The sequence below is a fragment of the Moesziomyces antarcticus genome, assembly GCF_000747765.1.
Source record: "Moesziomyces antarcticus DNA, scaffold: scaffold_v10005, strain JCM 10317, whole genome shotgun sequence".
Classification (NCBI taxonomy): Eukaryota; Fungi; Basidiomycota; class Ustilaginomycetes; order Ustilaginales; family Ustilaginaceae; genus Moesziomyces; species Moesziomyces antarcticus.
In genome coordinates this window covers 249624-270986 of record NW_014639005.1, presented here as the reverse complement: position 1 = coordinate 270986, position 21363 = coordinate 249624, and the positions used below count along the sequence as shown (strand labels likewise).

The 21363-nt window shown below is 61.4% G+C and overlaps 7 protein-coding genes across 7 annotated transcripts; 3 read left to right on the top strand and 4 right to left on the bottom strand.

The window, feature by feature from the left end:
* Positions 1 to 173: 173 nt before the first annotated feature.
* Positions 174 to 961, bottom strand: PAN0_005c2569 (uncharacterized protein; the record flags this gene model as incomplete). Its single annotated transcript, XM_014801810.1, has 3 exons — positions 174 to 378; positions 528 to 658; positions 851 to 961. The coding sequence occupies 3 exons, from the start codon at positions 959 to 961 to the stop codon at positions 174 to 176; spliced, it is 447 nt and encodes a 148-aa protein (XP_014657296.1).
* Positions 962 to 3588: 2627 nt separating this feature from the next.
* PAN0_005d2568 (uncharacterized protein) lies at positions 3589 to 5403 on the top strand (the record flags this gene model as incomplete). The annotated part of the gene is made up of 1 exon (XM_014801809.1): positions 3589 to 5403. One exon carries the CDS (start codon positions 3589 to 3591, stop codon positions 5401 to 5403), a length of 1815 nt encoding a protein of 604 aa, XP_014657295.1.
* Positions 5404 to 5662: 259 nt separating this feature from the next.
* PAN0_005c2567 (cystathionine gamma-synthase) lies at positions 5663 to 7021 on the bottom strand (the record flags this gene model as incomplete). Its single annotated transcript, XM_014801808.1, has 1 exon — positions 5663 to 7021. The coding sequence occupies one exon, from the start codon at positions 7019 to 7021 to the stop codon at positions 5663 to 5665; it is 1359 nt and encodes a 452-aa protein (XP_014657294.1).
* A 651-nt stretch (positions 7022 to 7672) lies between these two features.
* On the bottom strand, positions 7673 to 10054 carry PAN0_005c2566 (mitochondrial DNA helicase; the record flags this gene model as incomplete). The annotated part of the gene is made up of 1 exon (XM_014801807.1): positions 7673 to 10054. The coding sequence occupies one exon, from the start codon at positions 10052 to 10054 to the stop codon at positions 7673 to 7675; it is 2382 nt and encodes a 793-aa protein (XP_014657293.1).
* Positions 10055 to 11208: 1154 nt separating this feature from the next.
* PAN0_005d2565 (DnaJ-domain-containing protein) lies at positions 11209 to 12669 on the top strand (the record flags this gene model as incomplete). The annotated part of the gene is made up of 1 exon (XM_014801806.1): positions 11209 to 12669. The coding sequence occupies one exon, from the start codon at positions 11209 to 11211 to the stop codon at positions 12667 to 12669; it is 1461 nt and encodes a 486-aa protein (XP_014657292.1).
* Positions 12670 to 12928: 259 nt separating this feature from the next.
* PAN0_005c2564 (class I glutamine amidotransferase-like protein) lies at positions 12929 to 16618 on the bottom strand (the record flags this gene model as incomplete). The annotated part of the gene is made up of 3 exons (XM_014801805.1): positions 12929 to 13930; positions 14375 to 14415; positions 14518 to 16618. 3 exons carry the CDS (start codon positions 16616 to 16618, stop codon positions 12929 to 12931), a joined length of 3144 nt encoding a protein of 1047 aa, XP_014657291.1.
* A 392-nt stretch (positions 16619 to 17010) lies between these two features.
* On the top strand, positions 17011 to 20912 carry PAN0_005d2563 (molybdenum cofactor synthesis 3; the record flags this gene model as incomplete). The annotated part of the gene is made up of 2 exons (XM_014801804.1): positions 17011 to 17117; positions 17201 to 20912. The coding sequence occupies 2 exons, from the start codon at positions 17011 to 17013 to the stop codon at positions 20910 to 20912; spliced, it is 3819 nt and encodes a 1272-aa protein (XP_014657290.1).
* Positions 20913 to 21363: the final 451 nt, after the last annotated feature.

Sequence of the window (21363 nt, the reverse complement as noted above, 5' to 3'; positions counted from 1 at the left end):
CAAAGCAGCGACGGACACATGCAGTTGGCCGTGCGCCTCCTGCAGTGGGGGCTTCCATGCATCAGTCAGCTCGAGGGAAATTGCAGATTTTTTTCGAGTGGAAGCGCGGCCGCCACACCTCATGCAAAGAAGCGGAGAGACTCGACTGCAGATGCGCAGCCGCCCTCGTTGGGTCAAGCCGGTTGATTGAAAGGGACGTTGGTTGTGGGAACGAGGCCGTCGCGCAGAATGGGCACGCCGTCGCGCGGTGACGCCGGAGATCCCAGAGCCTTGGTCCCCTTGTACGCACCGACGATCGAGCCTGGGAACGCTGTCGGCGAGTGCCAAGCCGACGACAACGTGCCTGCAATGACGGCTGACCAGGCCGGGCTTCCACGACTGGAGTCGGCAGCCGCAGAAGCGCATCACGCGGATATCAAGCCGATCCTTTTGCTGTCACACGCTGGCTCTCTGTGCTCACGCCGCATCTTGCCTCCTTTGCGCGCACGAAGCGAACCGCGGTCGAAGATGGGGTCATGTTCACGAACTGACGGATGTTCGGAGCCAGAAGGAGGAGGAGGAGGAGGAGGAGGAGGAGGAGGAGGCCCGAATTAGAAGCCGCTCCGAAAGAAGCGGCGGGCGAGGAACTGGGATGCAACGGCCAGACGCCGATCGGGGGCTGAGGAGAAAAAGGCAAGAATCAAGTTTGGGAGGTCGAGACTCTTGTGCAGTTGGCCGAGGAGGGCTCAGAGGCTCGCTTGGGCCCCACCCGAGGCTGCACAGCTGCAGCTGAGTCGGATCAATTTCATGCGTACCAAAGCTGTGTCACCCTGCTTTGCTTGCGCCCCAGCTGTGCAGTCACTCGGGCTACTGTACCTGCACTGCCGCCGCACCGCCATGGCTTCCTCGACCCCATACCGTGCTCGGACAATTCCTTCTCTGCGCTTTGGCCGGCAGCATTGCGATTGACGACGCCAACCATGCCGCATAGCAGCCAGACTTGCAGCAGCGATTGTAGTTGGTGTGGTCAAATGGGGTCGAGCAGGATCGCAAGTGTTTGGAGCGTTCCTTGGGCTACATGCACCCGGTGCAGTGCACGAGAGTCGCCATACGGTGAGTGGCGGCAAGGGGACAATCAACAAGCACGTCACCGACTCTGGCTCGTTGTGGGTCAGCTTGTCTGAGTCTCGGATTGGCCGCGCCGACGATCACGGCTGCAACTGCAAAGAGGGGCCCAGGGTTGCGGACTCGCTGACCTCGACTTGACTTGAGCCGCTCTGCTTTCTAGAACCTGCTCCACTTCGATGCATTTCCGTCGCCAAAGTCAACTGCCGTCAAGCAAGGTTGCTTGCACCCCATGAAAAAAAAAAATGCAAAATAAAAATCAGACAGCGTGAGAGAGTGTGAGAGCCAAAATTGAAAGCTGCCGGCATCCGAGCAGCTCTTTTGCCCACCAACGCCCAAAATACGGCACCGGAGCAGTGTCACGCAAGCCGCAACGCTTTCCGTCGGCTGAGCTCGAGAGAGGCCGCCACTCAGCTGGGCATCAGCCGCTTCGCCTCGACCCGACTCGCCTCGCCTTGGCCTCGTCTCGCATTTCCCAGGTCGGTTGGGCCGACCAACGTGACGCTGCGGGTCGCCTGTACGCGCAGTCGCGGGTGAAGCCAGTTCGGCGCGGCACATCCGCCTGTGATCGTCGCCTCGAAGAAGGCTGAGACAGCCGGCTCCTTTCATACAATCGTTGTATCGTGCGAGCGCACCAGATTGGCTGCCCTGGAGACCACGAGCGGCTCTCACCATCATCCATGGGCATAGGGTATCTACAAGGCGCATGTGGATCGGTTTCGCCACACTGGCGGACCCATTGTGTCGCTTGGTGCGAGGGCAACGCGCCGGTTGCGTGCTCGTTCGAAGAGCCGGCTGAACCGCCTTTCTCTTCGTTTTGACCGACGCTATTCACGACGCGGCGGCTGCCACCAGCAAAGTCGAACGAGCGCAACTGCTGCCAGACTCTGCTGATGCCTGGCTGCACTGCAAATGCACCATTGACTGTACCACAACTCGGTGCAGTCGAGATGCAGCCGCTCTCACGCACCAGCCTGCAGCTGCATCCACTCGACAGCAGCGGCTTCAACTCCACCTCGGGCGCCTCAAAACGACGATGGACGGTCCTTCCTAATTCAGCCGAAGCAGCGGAACTCCTCCTCTGCAGAAACCGATTAATTGAATTTTTTATTTATTTCGACTCTCTTTTTTTCGCCTGCGGCTGGGAACGTTGCGTTCAACAGGCGATGGATGGCATTCGGTCGGAGAGTCGCATTCGACTAATGCATGTGCGCTGTTTGACTGCATACTGGTACTCGCCTCCCACCGCTCTTGTATGCGCCCGCTACCTCGGCAAGTCTCTCTGTCTCTGCTCTCTTACTCTACTCCTACGCCCTTCTCGCTTGGCCTCCGGAGAGGTCTGAGAGGAGGTCTGGCTCCAAGGTCTCACTCGGCTTCTTTCACCCGTCGTCGGCCCCATGCTTGCAGAACCAGTCGAGGGCCCTGCGACGGCCCTGCGACGGCGCGCGTTCCGCTCAATACAACAGCCGCCGCCGCCTCGCTCCTTCGCCGGCTGGCTGGCCGCCTGGTCGCCGCACGCCTGCCAAGCCCAATCGAACGGCCGCTCAGCCTGTCTCTCTATGCCGGCCACCGCGCTTCATGCGCAACCCTATCTCGCCGAACCCTCATCGCTTTCGCCTTGGCCGCTGCCATGCCGCCGTGCGTAGACACCCTTCTGCACTCGTCGCCCCCCCCCCCCTTCCCTCCCTTCCCTTGGGTCGGCTCAGGCGCATCCTGTGATTGTGCAATCTCGCTTAGCAGCCACTCCGCCGCACTGCATGCCTCCGCCGACGGACACAGACAGCCAAGTGACGTTTCCGAGTGCCACTCTCATGCTTGATGCGCCTGTCCACCAGAGAGCTTGGCCTCACTCCTCATCCGCCCCATCACTCGCCGCCTAGCCCGCGCGTCCACCCTCCTGTGTCTTCCGAACATGCCCTTGCCCTTGATATAGTCGGAGCCTTCTTCCAAGCCGACCCTATGGCCCCCCTTGAACACCCTTCCTCCCATCTGTGCTCGACCAACGTTCGTGTCCGTTCGCAGCTTCCATCCTGACCCCTAGGACCATCTTCCGACCTCGTCACATACACCTGCTCCCGACCATCCCGCCACATCTTCGCATCTTCCCACCCTGCCAAAGTCCTGCCTGTCCAGGCAACCATTGGGCTTCCACAGTAGGCGCCGCTCGGACCGCTTCTGCAATCACATCGGCTGTGCAGCCTGGCTCCTGACGCCCCTCTGCCCCGCTTTGTTTGTCTCGGCGCACCTCGGTCGCACGGTTCGCTCGACCTGCGTGCAGCACATCGCCCTGCTTGCATCCCAATCAAGGAGCCTGCATCCCGTGCCCATCGCGCAATAGCCGCCACCGCACAGCGCTCCTCGTGCTCCCGACCAGCGTAACTTGATCGCCCGCCGAAACCTACGGCCACCCTTGCATCGCCTCGCACTGGCATCCGAGACCCCTGAAGCAAACAAACTTGCCAGGCGTCCCCCACGTCAGCCCGAATGCTTGCCTCCAAGCAAGAATCCGCGCCAGCACAACTCCTGCCCAAGGCCGAGTCTCCAGCCGCCAACATCTTCTGGCCTTCGGCATCCAACGATCACCACGACGCACGACACTCTTTCTTCTGGGACGCAAACAATCTCTCGTCCCACCTCAACGCTGTCACCGAGTCGGACCTCAAAGCTGGTGCCACCCCCAAGACCGTATCCGAGCGCTTGCTAGATCACATCCCTGAGCGATTCGGAGCCGACCTGCTCCTCGAGCTCAACCCTCAGTCGCTTGGCAACGGCGTCGCCCAACCTTCCAGCCCTCCCACCGCCACCACGGCCAGCGGCTCTTTGATCTTCTCCTCCACCGCCTCCGGCTCGGCCTGTGACTCTTCGCCGGCGATGAGCGCAAGCAGCAACTACCACTTTGAGACGCCCTCGCTGCACCAGATCTCGGCGCTTGGGGCGTCCTTCTCAACCTCCTCTCCGAGCATCGGCAGCGTTGGTAACGCGGATGCCAGCAGCGTCAAGACCTCGCCTTCGCAACACAACCAAGCTTGGCACAAGGACGCCGCCGGTGCGACTGGCACTCACCAGCCATACGGCGCGGGCCAGAACCAGTACGAAGACCACGACTACCAAGGCCACGGTATGCACCCGGCCATGTCGCAGTACTTCCACCGTGCGTCGATATCGGGTCCGCTCATGGCCTCAGCCTCCCAGGCAGAGCGCTACGAGGAGACGCCGGCACCGGCGCCTCCGCGCTTGCACGGCCTGGCGGCCTGGGAGAACGCGTCGGGCTCGGCAAGGCCGCACACCGCCGACGGCATGTTTGGCCAATTTGGCGCGGTGAGCATGAGTGCGCCTTCGCACGAAAGCTCGACCGACGGCTCGGCCATGCCCAGCATGGCGGGTGCCCAGTCGCGTCCCTACACGCCAGGCGGCGATTCGGCGCACCTGGACAACTACTACCAGGACCGACGCATGTCGATGCCCGATCCGAGCAGCGGAGGCGCAGCGGGGACGGGCAAGGTGTTTTCGTACATGGCGCCCACCAACGAAGGCAGCATGATGTCGTCCGGCTCGCACGTCGGCATGCCCTCGCACGGCTACGGCGGACACTACTTTGGCGGCGGCGGTGGCTACTCGGGCGCGAGCAAGAAGCGACCGCGCCGACGCTACGACGAGATCGAGCGTCTGTATCCGTGCAGCTGGGCCGGATGCACCAAGAGCTACGGCACGCTCAACCACCTCAACGCGCACGTCGCCATGCAGAAGCACGGGCCCAAGCGCTCGCCGAGCGAGTTCAAGGACATGCGCAAGGCGTGGCGCAAGCAGAAGAAGGAGGAGGAGCAGCGCCGCCAGTCGCGTCAGCTCAGCTTGGGCGATCAGGCACTCCGTTCGAGCTTCAGCGGCTCGGCCTACGCAGACATGTCGGCGGGCCAGTCTGAGCTGCTGGGCGGCTCGTCCGGTGCGGCGTCGGCACTTCCCATCGCCCCGCCTCCTGCGCTGAGCGGATTCGGCGGTCAGCACGGCGGTTCGGCCGTGTATGGCTCTGCACAGCTGCCGGCACCCATGGCACACTTGAGCCGCTACAGCATGTCGTCTGTCTCGGCAACCCCGACGGCCGATCAGCCTTCCTACCTGAATGGCGCCCCCGTCGATTCGACCGCTGCTGCTTCCACCCAGTCTTCGGCCTCGCTCGGCACCCACGCGCCTCCGCTTCAGTATCCGGCCGACACCAGGCTGCCTTATTCGTCGGCGTCTCACGCCGGCAACGCCTACTCGAACTTTGGCGCCTACCTGTCCGCTCACCGCGGCAGCGCCTGATCTTTATCCCCTCGTCTCGATATACACGTCTCGTCTGCGCTCCCAGTCACCTAGCTCGACTCTATAATCTCGCCGACGCCACTCAGCGTGCTCTGCGCCGCCGCGTGTCGGACGCCTCGACTTTTCCGTCCAAACCTTTGTCCGCGTTGTTCTCTCATATGCTTATCAGAATCGCTCCCTCAGCTATGTATTTCGTCGGCTTTTATAAACTTGTATTACCAGTGGCCCGACGTGGGCGTGATGCTTGTGTGCGGAGGCTTCACTCGAGCTGACCCTGGCTCTCCCTCTGGAGGACCTCTGCGAAGGCAGCGCGCAGGTCGGCCTGCAGATCCTCAAACTCTTCGAGGCCGACCGAGACGCGGATGATGCGCGGGTCCTCGGTGGGGTCCGACTTGACGCGGTGTTCGAGCAGGCTCTCTACGCCGCCGAGCGAGGTGGCGGGAGTGAAGTATGTGGTGAGGTGCGGGATGTAGGTGGCGTAGATGGGTTTGGTGGTTCGGAAGGCGAAGGTGGGGGTGTGACCACCAGGCATCTGTGTCGACGGGTCAAAAGTGGGGTCTTCGGGAGAGGCGCCTTTGGTGACTACATCGTCGGGGTCCGAACGGGGCTGGAGCGAAGAGTGGTAGGTGCGCGCAACGAGCTTGGCGCCTGCAAACGCCTCGTCCTCGGGCGATACTTGGGTCGAGGTGGCGAGCGAGTGGAGCCATGCAGCGAGTTTGGTGGCTGTCTGCGACTGCTTCTGCACACGCACGGTGAGCGTGCGCAGCGATCGCAGCAACAGGTACGCCTCCATGCTGCCCAGGTTCGCACCAAAGTAGGTGCGGTCCGACCAGAGGCTGTCCCACTCCTTCTTGTCCTTGACCGCCAGCACGCCGCACAGCAGGTCCGAGTGTCCACCAAAGTACTTGGTGCCCGAATGCATCACCATGTCCACGCCCTGTGCGAACGGATCCTGCAGCGGGGGCGGCGCGAACGTCGAGTCGACCACCACGTGCGCTCCTGCCACCGCCCTCGCCTTGGTGACGTACTTGGCCAGATCCCTTGCTTCACCCGTTGGGTTGAGTGGCGTCTCGACCCAAACGAGCAGCCCACCGCGCTGCACAGCCGCGTCCTTGCCATCCTCTGCGCTGATGTTGGACGAAGCCATTGCGGCCTGGTAATCGTCGTCGAGATCGATGATCTTGACGTTGCGACCGCGCGCGTAGAGCTGGATCGACACGTGCACGCCGTGGTATCCGCGCTTGATCGCGATCACCGTCGGAGCATAGTGCGTCACGGCTGCATGGGCTGCCGAGAGGCCGGAGCTGTAGGTGAGCGCGTGCGCCTTCATGATCTGCGAGAGCACCTTTTCGGCACGGATGTTGGTCGACTGCGAGTAGCGCGAGTAGATGTGGAATCCAGGATCCTGCATGTCGAACTCCGCCTCGCCCTTGACTGCCTCTTCGAGCTGCTTGGCGTGTGCGGAGCTCGGGTGCGGCGATCGGAACGTCGTCGAGAGGCTGATCGACGGCGCTACGGCATAGTTGCCATCGACCGCAGCGTCCGGGTGGTCGGCGTGCAGCGCCGCGGTCGCCATTCCAGGCTTGGGCAGCTCGCTGTTGAGTCCGTTGGATAGCATGATGAGCGCGCAGTCTTGATAGAGGTGTGTGGACAAGGTTGCAGAAGGGACGGTAGCGGCTCGAAGCAGTAAATATAGGCAAAGGCGCTGTGCGTTCGGGCAATTCCGCGAACCGGCTCGGCGGCTATCCATCGGTGCAATCTCGCACGCCACTGCGCCCCACCAAGCACCCACCGAGTCATTTTTTCTTCGCGGGTCCCACCTCGGCAGTCGCGTTCCACTTTCATGCAGAGCTTGTTTTCAAGCTTTGCTATCGATCCGCTTCGTCCCTCCCAGCTTCATTTGACAGCAAGCAAGCGCACGCGATGACCACCCCGCTCGAGCGCCACCGGCAGTGCTGTCCGATAGGCTCATTCTCCCTGTCAGCTTTGCTGAGAAGACAGTGTGTCGAGCTGTGGACAGTGATTAGATCGAGCGGGCGCTCAATTTCAAGGTGGAACCCGGCATTCAGACCGGCGAATTTGAGCGTGCTGTTCAGCTGCGCCAAGAATCATGCTGGATTATCCTTATCGTATCGCCTCGCGCATTGGGATCTCATAGGGCAGTCGATGACGGGCATGCAGCTGGTCAGAATGCATTTCTGCTCGACAGCTGCGATATGCTGCGAGGGCAGCTTGGACGACGTGAATTGGCACAGATTGGCAAGGAGGGCTACTCGCCGAGAGCGATGAGCGACTTGCTCCACTCGATCACCCGAGGATGCGCCATGACCTTGCTTGCTTGGAATCCGAGCACTTGCAGTCCTTCGATCGAGGTGGCACGCGACAGAGCTACGTACGCCTGACCCTTTTCGAAGACGCGGTTGAGGTTGATCTTGCAGCACGGTAGCGTCTGGCCCTGGGATTTGTGGATCGACATGGCCCACGCCAGGATGAGCGGCACCTGCGATCTCGACGCCTGGATTTCGCCGTCTGGCAACTCGGTCTTCCATGTCTCTGGCATGGCAAGGTAGTCGCGCGTGCCGCCACCGGGCACGTGGAAGCGCACCAGCGGCCACTTGCGTCCTGGCATGCGCGTCATCTTTTCTCGCTCGGCGTTCATCTGGTCATGGGATTCGAGGTCGCCGGCCAGCCTGGCGTGCTCCATCTCGTCGACAAAGTCGACCACCTTGCCGATCGAGCCGTTGACCAGCGTCTCGTCGATGTTCTTGATGAGCATCACCTGTGCGCCCTTCTTGACGTGCAAGACGGGCAGAGCAATCGAGTTCTGCAGCACTCTCTCGCGCGCCTCGGCCTGGAGCGAGCCGCCGTCCTGGGCTCGGTACGTCTGCGACTCGGCCTGGAGTGCATTGAGTCGCTGCGCGTTGGCGGCGTCCACCTCGTTGCGCATGGGGAACAGCTCGGTCGGAACAATGTCGCCGTCGTACTGCGGCACGCGCTCGAGCTTCTTGAAGGCCTCGATCGTCTTTTGCGACAGTTTGCCGAAGCGCATCTCGTTGAGCATCGTGACGAACGACGAGTCCTTCTGACGGAAGACTTGCGTGAGGTTGACCTTGTGCTGCACCACGTGCTCCCAGCACTGCGCATCAAAGGCGAACGTGACGCTGCCGCCAGGGTTGACGGGTGGCAGCTGGAAGAAGTCTCCGGTGATCACGATCTGGATGCCGCCGAACGGCTTGGGTTTCTTGCGAAGCACGCGCGCAATCTCCTCGAGCTTGTCCAGCAGCGCCGGGTCCACCATGGAGATCTCGTCGATGATGAGCACCTGCGTGCGCGACCACCTGCCGGTCGCCTTGCGATTCTTGCGGATCTTGCTTACGAGCTGTGCAACCGGCTCTTTGCCCAGACCGATGCCTGCGAAGCTGTGGATGGTGACGCCGCCGATGTTGCACGCGGCGATGCCGGTGGATGCGGTCACCGCCACTGCATCGGGGCTCTTGCTATGCTTGCGTCGTAGCTCTCGGATGATCTCGCGAAGCAAGACGGATTTACCCGTACCTGCCGAGCCGGTGAAGAAGACGTTCTTGCCCTCGTCCACCACCATGCTGAGCACCTTGCGCTGCTCCTGCGACAGGAAGATCTTGTTCACGCTCTTCTTGCCGTCCGGGCCCGAGGCTACCGTGGAGGGCGTGGATGCTCGGCTACCGCTTGGGCCTCCGACGGAAGAGACAAGCGAGCTGGCACGATAGGCTTCGGGATCATTGCGCTTTTCGCTTTTGAGTTGCGAGGCGCTCTTCGTCCAGGGAAGATTGCGTGCGGATGCGGTGCTCTGCTGCGCTGTCGGGGTGATGCTCGATGAGCGGCTGTCCGAGCGGTTGGGTTGGGACTGATATGATGCGCCCGCACCAGAGCGTCCGTATGCCGAGTTGGATGCTGATGACGATGCGACTGCGCTGCCGTGGCTCGCGCTTCGGTGGATGGTCGATGCTGCCACGAACCCGTTATGAATCGGTCTCTGTCCGAAGGCTGACGACTTGTCCGACGACGCTGTAGCTACTTTCGTGCGTTTCGCTGCCGTTGCGCCGAACCCATTCTCTTTGTCGGAGTCGGAGTTGCGCACGGCCGACCTGGATGCAGTTGGCGGCGGCGAAGGAGAGGGCGACCACTCGTAGAAGATCTCCTGGCTGGACGGAGGCGCGCCCGACTTGAATCCAGTGCGGGTTTGGGAGGTCTGCGCCGTCGATCCGAGGTCATGCTGGTTGCCTGACCATGTTCGTTTGAGTGAGCCCAGTGCGGAGCGCACCTGAGGCCGCTCGCCCGCGTTGTTCGAGGCGGAGCCCTTGGCGTACATGACCGAGTGTCTTGCGGAGGGCACAGCTAGACTGCACTGGTCAATGGTGTTGGTGACGCTTGAGTGGATATAGGAAGTTGGTGGTGTGGTGCTGAGTCGTGGGCCGCAGGTGCGGGTGTGCTCTTGCAGGGCATGGCCGAGCTGCGCGAGAAGCGGCTTCAAATTGTCACCCGCGACTGGGTAGCTTGACGCGACATTTTGCAACACAGCGCGTCTCTGTGGTGTTGTTTTGGGTGTGTGGAGCCCGATCCGGTTCTGCCCCGATGCATCGCATGTCCATGTGCTGTCCGAGGCCAAGAGCATGCTTGCCGTCCGTTCTCCTTCGGAGCAGCTGCTTCAGATCTGTTGTGGTCGATGCCCTCGTGTCGTTGTGTGCCCCTATCCCTACCTGTTTGCGGGGGTGGGGGCGTTGCGCCGCCTTTCATATGTGCTGGGTGAAGCCCCGATCGAGGACGGGTCCGCGTTTTCGACCCGCATTTTTGCGTCCCCCTTTTTCGAGACTGGCTAGAGTTGAAAGCAACAGCAGACGGCAGTGCGGGCTTCACTCGAGTTCAAGCATTTCTGACACGCATTTTCTAGAATACCGCAAATCAAAGCGCGCGGATGACCACGGATTACATAAGCGAAGGACTGCAAAAAAGAGAAGACGGCGGACGTCTCGAGGCGGAAGTGTAGGGCCAAGGACATCCTCGAGGTCCCGAGGTGCAAGCACCTGAACGGTGACCTCCCGCAAGGAAAAAGTGTATGACAATATAATCCTCGCCGGAGCGAGGAGAAATAGATGTCAATCTATTTAGAACAGATACTACACATGATCTAAGCCCTGTATGGTTGCAAGACGATATGGCGAGCAAGGCAAGAAGGCGGTCAGACACGGCGGTCGCAGAGGCATGGCAGGACGGAGTATTGGGGAGGGGTACGTACAATAGGCCAGAAGAGTGGGGATTCGACCGGGGAGTGCGCGTAGGTGCGTTGACTATATAGTCCAGGGCTGGTCGACGAACGGGCCTGCGCAGCGCACAAGTCGGTCGCGGGTCCACTGTTGCAGGCGGCTGCTGCGCACGTCTCTTCGAGCACAGACGAGTAGCGAGATCTGAATTTCGAGTTTGGAGGGCCGCGGACGGTGAAAATTAGAACGGCACCCGGCTCCCGAAGTGTGGTGGGAGTGTGATTTCATCGTACAGCGCTTCCGAGCGTCGGCGGAGCCTGACTGCCCAGCCCGACCGTCAGCTTGCACAGCCCTCCTGCTGCGAGACTTTTTTTTGGGCAGGGCAACGCGCCAAGCAACATGCGTGCCGAGTATGCGTCAAACCCGCTCGGAAGCCGCACCGCATCATATCTTCGGCCTCGTCGAGCTCCACTCTTCCTTCCCTCCGAACCACACGCATCAAACGGACCGCACCCAGCCCTGCTGTCCATCCGATATCGCGCGCCCACACCAGTGATCTACTACAACCATGGCGGACGCAACAGCAACAACGTCTGCGCCAGCGGCGGCCCCGGCGCCCGGACCGGCTGCGCCAAGCGAGCCCACCACCGCACGCGACATCTCCCGCGACGGTGCCAAGATCGCCGACATGGAGTACTACGACCTCCTCGGCGTCCGCGGCGACGCCTCGGATCTCGAGCTCAAAAAGGCGTACCGAAAAGCCGCCATCAAGAACCACCCAGACAAGGGCGGCGACGAAGAGACATTCAAGATGATCGGCGAGGCCTACCGCGTTCTCAGCGACAACCACCTGCGCGCCGACTACGACAAATACGGAAAAAAGAAGCCGACCGATGAAGTCGGTCTCAAGGAGGCCACCGACATGTTTGGCAGCCTCTTCGGCGGCGAGCGCTTCGTCGACCTCATCGGCGAGATTAGCCTGATCAAAGACTTTGGCAAGGCATCCGAGATCATGATGACCGAGGAGGAGAAGGAGGAGCTCGAAGCCCAGATGAAGGCCGAGCACAAGAAGGCCAACGCCTCGGAAACGCCCGCTGCCGTCGATGCCCAAAAGACCGACCTGCCCGCCGAGGCGACTACGGCGGGAGAGGCTGCGGCGCAAAAGGCTGCCGAGGCCGGTGCCTCGCACGAGGAGATCGCCGAGGCCAAGAGGAAGGAGGATGCCAAGCAGAAGCAGAAGCTCACCCCAGAGCAGAAGGCCAAGCTCGAGGAGCTCGAAAAGGAGAAGGAGGAGAACGAGCGCAAGCGTGTCGAGGAGCTGGTCCAGAAGCTCAAGGACCGCATCCGACCCTTTGTCGAGGCACGCAACCCGGGCGACAAGGACGACTCGGAGACGCAGATCTTTGAGCGCAAGATGAAGGAGGAGGCCGAAGACCTCAAGCTGGAGTCATTCGGTGTCGAGCTCCTGCACGCCATCGGCAACATCTACGTGATGAAGGCAACCACGTGGATCAAGACCAAGAAGCACAGCTTCCTCGGCTTTGGCGGCTTCATGAGCCGCATGAAGGAGCGCGGCGCGGTGGTCAAGGAGACGTGGGGCATGCTCGGCTCGGCGCTCAACGTCAAGGCATCCATGGACGAGCTCGCGCGCCGCCAGGAGAAGGGCGAGATCCCCGAGGACGAGCTGCGCGCGCTCGAACAGGACATGAGCGGCAAGATGCTGCTGGCCACCTGGAGGGGCACGCGCTTCGAGATCTCGGGCATCCTGCGCCAGGTGTGCGACAAGGTGCTCAACGAGAAGGGCGTGAGCGACAAGGTGCTCTTCAACCGTGCACAGGCCATCATGTTCCTCGGCATGATCTACAAGGCGGTGCAGCCGGACGAGGGCGACGACGAGCGTAGAGAACTCGAGCGTCTGGTCGCCGAGGCGGCTGGCAAGAACAAGAAGAAGGGCAAGAAGGACAAGAAGGCCAGCGGTACCACCACCCCGACTGGCGCCGCTGCTGCCGCAGCCTCTTCGTCCAAGTAATACTTGGACCGCTCGACAGTCTCGCGTCGGCGCCGCTCCTGCCGCTTCGACAAGTCCTCATACCATGCATTCCCCCGATACCTGGCATGCGTCCTTACAGGCGCCATCCTTCACATGTTTCCCCTGACTCCAACGCCTGTTCACAATCCAAAGGCTTTCTTTGGACCGATACGGCACCTCAATATAGATGAACACTGATTCACTGCGCTTGATAAGATTAAGACGAGATTAGAAAATGCTTGGAGGGGGTTGTGCGTGACTAGACGTTGATCATGCTGTCGCCAGAGTCGGTGCGGGCCTCTTCGATGCCGAGCATGGCGAGGATGGCGCGGCCTAGTTTGAGGCCGTCGTGGGGTTTCTTTGCGTTGACGAGCGAGCGCTCGCGCAGTTCGCCCGTGACGATGCCCATTTCGGTGCGAACCTCGATGATGTTTTCCACGATCTCGCGGTCGAATTCGGGGTGGCCTTGGAAGGTGAGCACGTGCATGTTTCGCAACGGGTGTGGACCCGATGATGCGGTTTCCGAGTCTTCGATATCGAATGCCATGTATGCGGAGGTCTGCGCCGTGGATGCAAGCGGCGGTGCTTCGGTGGGGTAGCGCAGGATAAGCGATTGGATGGGCGAGATGTCGGTGGAAGCCAGATTCTCGAAGCTCTCGCCACCAAAGTCGGGCGGAAGATCGATGACGTGATCCTTGTGCACCTGTTGGATGGCCATCTGGTCTCCTTCCGATGGCTCGTCGTACCCGAGAAGGTATCGTCCCTGCTCGGTAAGCGTGCAAGAGGTGGTTCCCAATTCCCATCCCTTAGGGTTTGATTCAACGACACCATCAAACGCGCGAGACAGGATCTGGTGACCATAGCAGATACCGATCAGTCGCACGAGTGGATGGTTCTCCGCCGTTGCGCGCAGGAACGCTGCCAGCTTCTTGGTCCACTCCAGATCGAGATACGCCGACGAGGCGCTGCCGGTGATCATGACGGCGTCCCAAAGTCCATCGCTCAACTGACCCTCGTCCGGATACTCCATCTTCTTGACCACGTCGTAGCAGCGGATGTGCAGCTCGACGTGTGGCTGCCACGGATGGCGCTTGATCGTGTTGAGCGACTCCTGCAGAAAGCGCGGGTAGATCTTGGTGTAGTCGCCGCGAACCGCCACCACGGGCGGCGGAGGCGTATCAGCCACGAGCAGTGCGATCGACACCACCTTCTTCTTCTTTTCCTGGTGCTGCTGGCTCATGATGTTGACGATCGAAAAGGTCTACCGTGATGGCGAGTGTTCGATGGAAGGGGGAGGTACGTGGAGGTTGGAAAGGGAGAGCGCTTATCGGTCGGCGCCGGTCAATGCAGGAGCCGCTTTGAGTCACATGCAGGCCTTGCACAAAAAAGTGTTAATTGCCGGTCAGCTGCGCCTTTTTCTCTCGACTTCTTCCCTCGACTCGGCGCGACGTGAGCATGCCCGAGTTGAGCCGAGGCAAAATCTCCGCTCTATTTGCCGATCCAACACCTGCAATCATGCAAAGGGCTAACATTCCCGGGGTATATACGAGGTATGGTGGGAATCGGCTGCAGATCACCGTAGGATCCAACAGCTGCCGCAGAATAGGCAGGTCTTGACTGCGTCCAATACACGGGTCTGCCAAGCGCTCTGGCCCGGTCGGCCTGGGACGAGAGACTTTGCCCAACAGGCGGTGCAGACGCGCACCTCTCGATCCGAGATGGTGGCGAGGCTCACCGAGCACCTTGCTGTTGGCGCGGCGAGTCGATCAAAGCGTGCAAAAGGTCATGGTCAGTTCTCAGCTGGCGTTTTGGCTTGGCTTCTCACGATAAAGTCGAGACAGTACTTACGCCATACGTGACCGTTTTGGCACTTGGCCCAGCCAAAGTCGTTCTGATGCTCGTCCCAGCGCATCGTGAGCTGTGCCTGGCAGGCGGCACAAGTCTCTTCTGTCACCACGACCTGCTGCTCTTCTTGCGCTTCGAATGAGGCTGCAGGTAGCATGCGGGCGGCCACGGAGAATCGTGTGAGCAGCTTGCGGTCCTCTTCGGTAGGTTGCGGCGAGGAAGACAGTCGCGGAGTGAGGTCGCTCAGTTGTCTTTGAAGCCAGTCATACAGAACTCTGCCTTTATGCTTCTTGCGCAGAGCATCGAGTGCGGGCGGTGGATGTGCGCATTGCTCGCTCAAGCGGCAGGCCAGGATGAAGAGCAGGCACCCCTGCCTGTGCCGACCCTCTGCAAGTCTCGGCTCTGGATCGGTGCCGTCATTTGATGTTTGCAGTAAGCTTTGCCATCGCTGCTGAATGGCAGCATGGAGGCTGCTCCGATATGCGTCTGCGTCCGACGAGGTTGCGAGCAGGGCCAGAATTGTACGCGCGAAGAGGTATGGCGGAGACGGGCGCGATTGCGGTTGAATGCAGGCGCCGAGTGCCTCATCGATCGCTCGTTCAGGCGTCGCGGCACTGTTGTGGACCAGTTCGAGCTGGTATCGGAGTGTGTCTGAAACGTTATATCCGAGAAAGGCGACGCGTTCGTCTGTACGAATGGCACCGATGAGCGAAGCCGAGGCGAGGCTCGAGCCCGACTCGGACCGATAGGCGAGGAAAGCTTGGTGGAAGTCGTGCTTGCGCTGAAGGCTCTCGGTGAGTGGAGGATATCCAAGCAAAGTGGATGCGTGGACTGGTAGCAGCGGGGTGGGCTGCGTTTCCGTCGGTGAGACCGTGGGCGGCGGAATGTGATACTTGCGCAGGTCTTGCAGAATTGCCACTGCAAGGAACGCGGGGTCCGGGGATGCTTCGATGGCTACGACAGGCAAATAAGGGTCGTCGTCACTTGCCGCGTCGGTAACCAGCGCAAAGACAGCGGCCTCGGCGGAATGGACGTCGTAGATGTGAATGGCACCTATCGTAGCATAGAGGAGGCGGTGATCAGACCAATGCCAGGCTGTCACCATGCAGTGGCCTGTACGGACGGACGGCGATTCGATGAGCTGAAGGACGGCGTGATCCTCGAGGGCGTAGAAATCGCACAGCCTGATGCCGCCGGCGTCTTGAAAGGCGATTCTGGCTTGAGCATCAGCTTCGAGGGCGGCAGCTTGCACGCTCAAGCTGATTTGTTCGATGGCTGTGTTGCTGACGGCGGTGGCGGTGAGGAAGGTGCAGTGGCCAGTGGAAGCATGGCACTCCCAGACGGCGAGGTGACCGGATCGAGTGCCGGCAATGATGTAGGTGGATGGGGCCAGCAAAGGTGCTCGTGAGGGCAAATCAATGAAAGCGGCACAGAGCACCTCGGTTGCCATCTGCTTCTTTCGCAATAGTGCTCGTGAACGGGTGAAGATGTCCCGGTCGCCGGCAGCGTGGGACGAGGCAGGACTCGACTTGGGCAGACCGACTTGGGCAAGACCCGCCACTGGCTGGAGGTCGACGGCATGCAGCAAGCGCCATTCACCAGTCCAGGCATTGCGAGGAGCGCCGAGCACGAACAGATCGAGTTCCGAGGTGGTGGCGAGGATGAGGCAGCTTCCATGCGGGCCCATGCCGGGCTTGGACCAGGTGGCGGAGGTCCATTGGAGGTTGAGAAAGCGAGGGTCGACGGCGGAATGGTCTGCTTCGAGGATGATCCTGCTGCGAAGGCTGTGTTCGTTTTCGAGGAACGTCTGGACGTTGATCTGGACGAGCGAGTGAGGGAAGCGACCCTGCCAGCGAGGGTGGCATTCGACGTCGTGTGCGCGGCTCTGAGGCACGAGAGCTGGGTTCAGGGGGCTGAGAGGAGAGAGAATGACGAGGCTATCCTCTGTGACCACGAGTGCCTGCCCGAGATCGGACCATTCCAGGTTGCCAATCCGCGATGAGCCGGACGAGAGCGGGATGGAGCAGGTGCGGATCCTCTGGCCGCCGTCGTCCATCGATTGGCGTCCGGCGCCTGCTCCAGGGACGTTCGGGTGATCCGACATGGCGAGTGAGCTCTTCAGTGTGGCATGATTGTCGGATGAGATGGAGGTGGGAAGTCGACCGCGAGAGTCGGCTGCTCCGTCGTGAAGAAGCAGCTGTCCGGCGGATCCTCGGCAGACTTCGAGTAAAGTTGACCCTTTGGCTTCGGATGTTGCCGACGTGTTGGTCTGTGGGTTTTTTGAGAAGCGTCCCGACGCGCCCGGTCTGGGGTGAAGTGCCTAACTCCACTTTTAGAGATCCCCTGACTGAGTGCACCTCGCCTTGCCGAGGCGCTCTCTTCTCACTCTCCTAGCCTCACCATCACGGCAGCCGACGCACTCTTCGCGACCGTCATCGCCACCACCATACTGCTCGCTGCTCGGCTCATCCGTAAGACTGGCCGAGGGCAGGCGGTATGACCGACCCATTGGCTGCGTCTTCGTCGCCGCTTCGCCCGCGCCCGAGCCCGAGCCAGTCCGTCTCAACGACAGCCCAAAGCACCACCACCAACGACGCCATCAGGTAAGCCCTAGCTGTGGCCCGCTTAGCTGGATCTGCTGTAAGGACACTGACTCATTTCTGCGCCTTTCTGTCGCTGAAAACAGCACACGATGGGCTTCGCTCGTCGGACGAGGCGTGACTCCTGCTATCGAGTTGCTAAGGCAACGTTGCATAGCGGGCAAGATCGCGTCGCAAGATGACGCCTCGCTTCGCTGGATCCAGTGGAAACTCTTCCTTACGGAACACATCTCCAGCATCCCTTCCTCCTGGCATGCCGTCTTGCAGCGAGACCGCGATGCATACAACGAGCTCCGCTCGCGTCTCCTCCGTGCTCCGGACGGCAACTATCCTCCGGAAGTGGGCTTCGACGGACGCCATACTACTCTAGAATCCGCCCTCACAGGATCAGCCTCCTCGCAGAAGACACACACACCCGCTGTAACGCACGATCTTTCAGTCAACAATCCGCTCAGCCTTGACGACTCGAATCCCTGGAAGACGTACTACACCACGCTCGAGACCAGAAGGGTCATCCTACAAGACGTCGAACGCACCTTCCCAGATTTGCCCGTCTTCCGTCAAGTCCGTGTCCAGCAATCCCTCACCAACATCCTCTTCCTCTGGGCCCTCCAAAACGAAGACGTCGGCTACCGTCAAGGCATGCACGAGCTCGCAGCCGTGCTCTGGAAAGTACGCAGCGATGGCGCCGTTGACAGCCGCCGGGCTGCCGCAGCGCAGGCCTCGAGGCTCTCCACGCAGGCCTCCGACGATGCCCCCTTCGACCACGCCCTCGCCGATGTCTTTATCGAGCACGACGTCTATGCCCTCTTTGGTGCTCTCATGCAAAGCGCCAAGAGCTGGTACGCTTGGCGCGAAAGCTCAGGGTCTTCGCCTCTAACATCGCCATCCGCCAATCCGCTAGCACCAGCGAACGCGCGCCAGTCTCCTGAGACCGCACGTCGACCCTTGCCAATCGTGGTCAAGTGTGAGCACATCCTCGACCTGCTACGTCGCCTCGACCCGGCACTCGCACAGCACCTCGAGAGCCTCGGCATCGAGCCGCAGATCTTTTGCCTCCGCTGGATCCGTATGATCTTTACGCGCGAGTTCGGCCTGGACGATGCCATCGCCATCTGGGACGGCATGTTTGCGTCCGATCGCTCGCTCGCACTCATCGACTACGTGTGCATCGCCATGCTCCTCCGCATCCGCAACCAGCTGCTCGCCGGCGACCATACCTCCGCATTGCAAAGCCTCCTCCGCTACCCGCCAGAGGCACAAGCACAGCCGTCGCTCCTCATCCAGCAGGCCATATTCATGCAGAAGAGCGGCGATCGACCCGGCACCGGCGTCGCCGTCGTCATGCAGAACCGCGATTTGCTCGGCATCCCGGTGCAATCGATGCCTACGCCCGATGAGGCCGTCCCATCCAACTCGAGCCCAGCCCGAGCGCAAAGACTCGGCGGCCCAAAGTTCGCGACAGTCGGTCGAGCTGCCTCGGGACCGGCGAATCGCGTATCGCCTTGGTCCCGCCTCGAGCAGGACCAGAGCCCGCGAGGCGGTTCAACAGCGCACCACGCCAGTCCAGATGCTAGACGCTGGCAGCCACCGGCTGCGGCTGGTGATCCGCTGGGCGCCTTGCCACAGTCTAGCGGCAGCGTCGACGCCAACGGCACTCGCGCTTTCGGCATCAATCCAGCAGCCTACGTGCCCGAGGGCATCAGCGACTTTGCCAAGGGCTGGTACGAGCGTGCCGAGCTTCCGCAGTCGCTCAACAGCGCGCTCGTCAACGTCTCCAGAAGCGTCGCCGCCGCGGCGGCAGCGGGCGTGGCAGGAGCATACCGCAACAACAAGCCAGAGACGTCCGGTTTCCCGTCCGGGTTCGATCAGGCGTTCTCGAGCCAAGCTGCATTGCGCACTACAGGCTCAGCTGCCACCGTCGGCCATGCAGCTTCCGAGAAAAAGTCTCGCCCGGGGCTGTCCGTCATGGAGGCTCCAGAGCAGGCTGAGCCAGTCCCGGCAAGCGCCATGCGAGCTTCGCCGTCTGTATCGATGCGGTCCAAAGACGCAGCCGAAGAGGCCTCGGATCCACTGGCCAAGCTCACTGCTGCCAACAGGGCGATCGGCTCGGCGCTGTCCGTGTGCATCCAGGTGCTTGAGCAGAGCTGGCTCGATCGGTCCGCCGCCCCTCGACCGGATGAGCTGGAGCAGATCGACATCAACACACTCATGAGCTTCACCGCGCTCAAGCACATTCGCGATGTCCTCGGCGGCACCGCGGCTGAATTCGACCCCGCTACGCTGCCGGTTGTCGTCGCCTCGAAGCGGCCTGCCTCGCAGCCTCAAACTGCCGATCAAGGTGCGCCCAAAGCAGTACCCGCCGCCGACGTATCGGAGCCGGTGCAGATGGACGCACAGCCACCAGCCGCGTCCCACGACGTCAGCGGCCCACAAATCGCCGCACCTCAGAACACGGCGCTGCCGATGGCCCTGGGCGAGTACGCGCGGTACGGGCGGCAGATGATCCTGCCGGACTTCGGACTGGCGGGCCAGCTGCGTCTGCGGCGCGCCAAGGTGCTCGTAGTCGGCGCGGGCGGTCTTGGCTGCCCAGCCATCCAGTACCTGGCAGCCGCGGGCGTCGGTCGCATCTCGATCCTCGACCACGACGTTGTGGAGCCGTCGAACCTTGCGCGCCAGATCCTGCACAGCGTGCACACCGTCGGCATGGCCAAAGCTGTCTCGGCTGCCCAGGCGGCGCAGCGGATCAACCCGCACATCACTGCGCTTCCGCTCGAATATGCCCTGACCGCGGCGAATGCACGCGAGCTCATGCGCGGCCAGGATCTCGTGCTCGACTGCACCGACAATCCGCTGACGCGCTACCTCGTTTCGGACGCCGCGGTGCTCGAGGGCGTCCAAGTCGTCTCGGGCGCTGCGCAGGGCTACGATGGCCAGCTCGTCGTGCTGCACAAGCGCATCAAGGCCGAGTTTGCCGGGCCCAAGGCGGCAGCAGGCACGGACGCGCGCGGGCCGTGTTACCGCTGTCTGTTCCCCAAGGCGCCGCGACCAGACGAAGTGACCAACTGCGAGGACGGCGGTGTGCTCGGCAGCGTCACGGGGCTCGTGGGCACAATGCAGGCGCTCGAAGCGACCAAGATACTCGCAGGGATCGGCGAGGATACTCCGCCAATGCTCACGCTTATGGCGCCTATGACGGGCACACCGTTCCGCAGCGTCAAAATTCGACCGCGACGCATTGCTACTTGCCGCGCGTGCGGCGATTCGGCCCAGGTCGCCGAAACGATGATCACGGATCTCGAGCAGGAGGACTATGCGTCGTTCTGCGGGCTGAACGCAGTCCCTACACAGGGAGACGAGCTGCCGAGAATCGCAGTGTCGGGAATGAATCCACACGCGCTCGTGGTGGATGTACGTCCAACGGTCGAGTTTGGCATTACGCGTCTCGACGGATCACTCAACCTACCCATCCAACAGCTGCTCAGGGATCCACATAGCGCGTGGGACACGATCACACACGAGAAGGACAGGGCAAAGGCAGAAGAGGTGCTGGTGGTGTGCAAGAAGGGCAATGACTCCCAACTTGCCGTTCGCTCTTTGCTGAAGCTCCAACATGAGCTCCGAGCGAGAAAGGACACGCAGGCCGAGACAAGTCCGTCGCACCCACTCGACCTCGCCGCGCACTCGGGAGCACAGGCAGAACCGAAGCGCGAGCCACACGCGGAGCTCAAAGTGTCGGACCTCATCGGCGGACTGCGTGCCTACGCTGCCGCCAATCCAGGATTCCCTGTGTATTAGCGAGCCGCAATACGAATGACAGCGCATGCCAGCTGATGATCTTCAATCTTGCGAGGCTGTGTGGTCTGGTAGTGTTGATCGAGCCAGAGGCGGGCATCGAGATGGATGCCGTACTGGTGCGGCAGGGATGAGCGCGAGGAACTCTGCTCACAACCATGTTAGAGGATGCGGGATGGTCGACAAACGTCGCTACACACGTGCATCCGCACATCCGTCTGTTCATTTTCGAGCTGCGCCGTGAACCTCTAGGTTCAGGCATTCTGACAGTGTATCCCGTGATCTACCCGACTCAGACACTCTGCGCACACTTTGCGCAGCCGCATGTGCGAGTTGACAGCTTCATTAGACGGATCCTCTACAATCACACCGAGTCAAGTCTGTCGCAGGCGCGTATTGTCACATTGATCGGGCGAGCGGCACACCGCGAGACAGCGGAAGTCTTGGTCCCGCT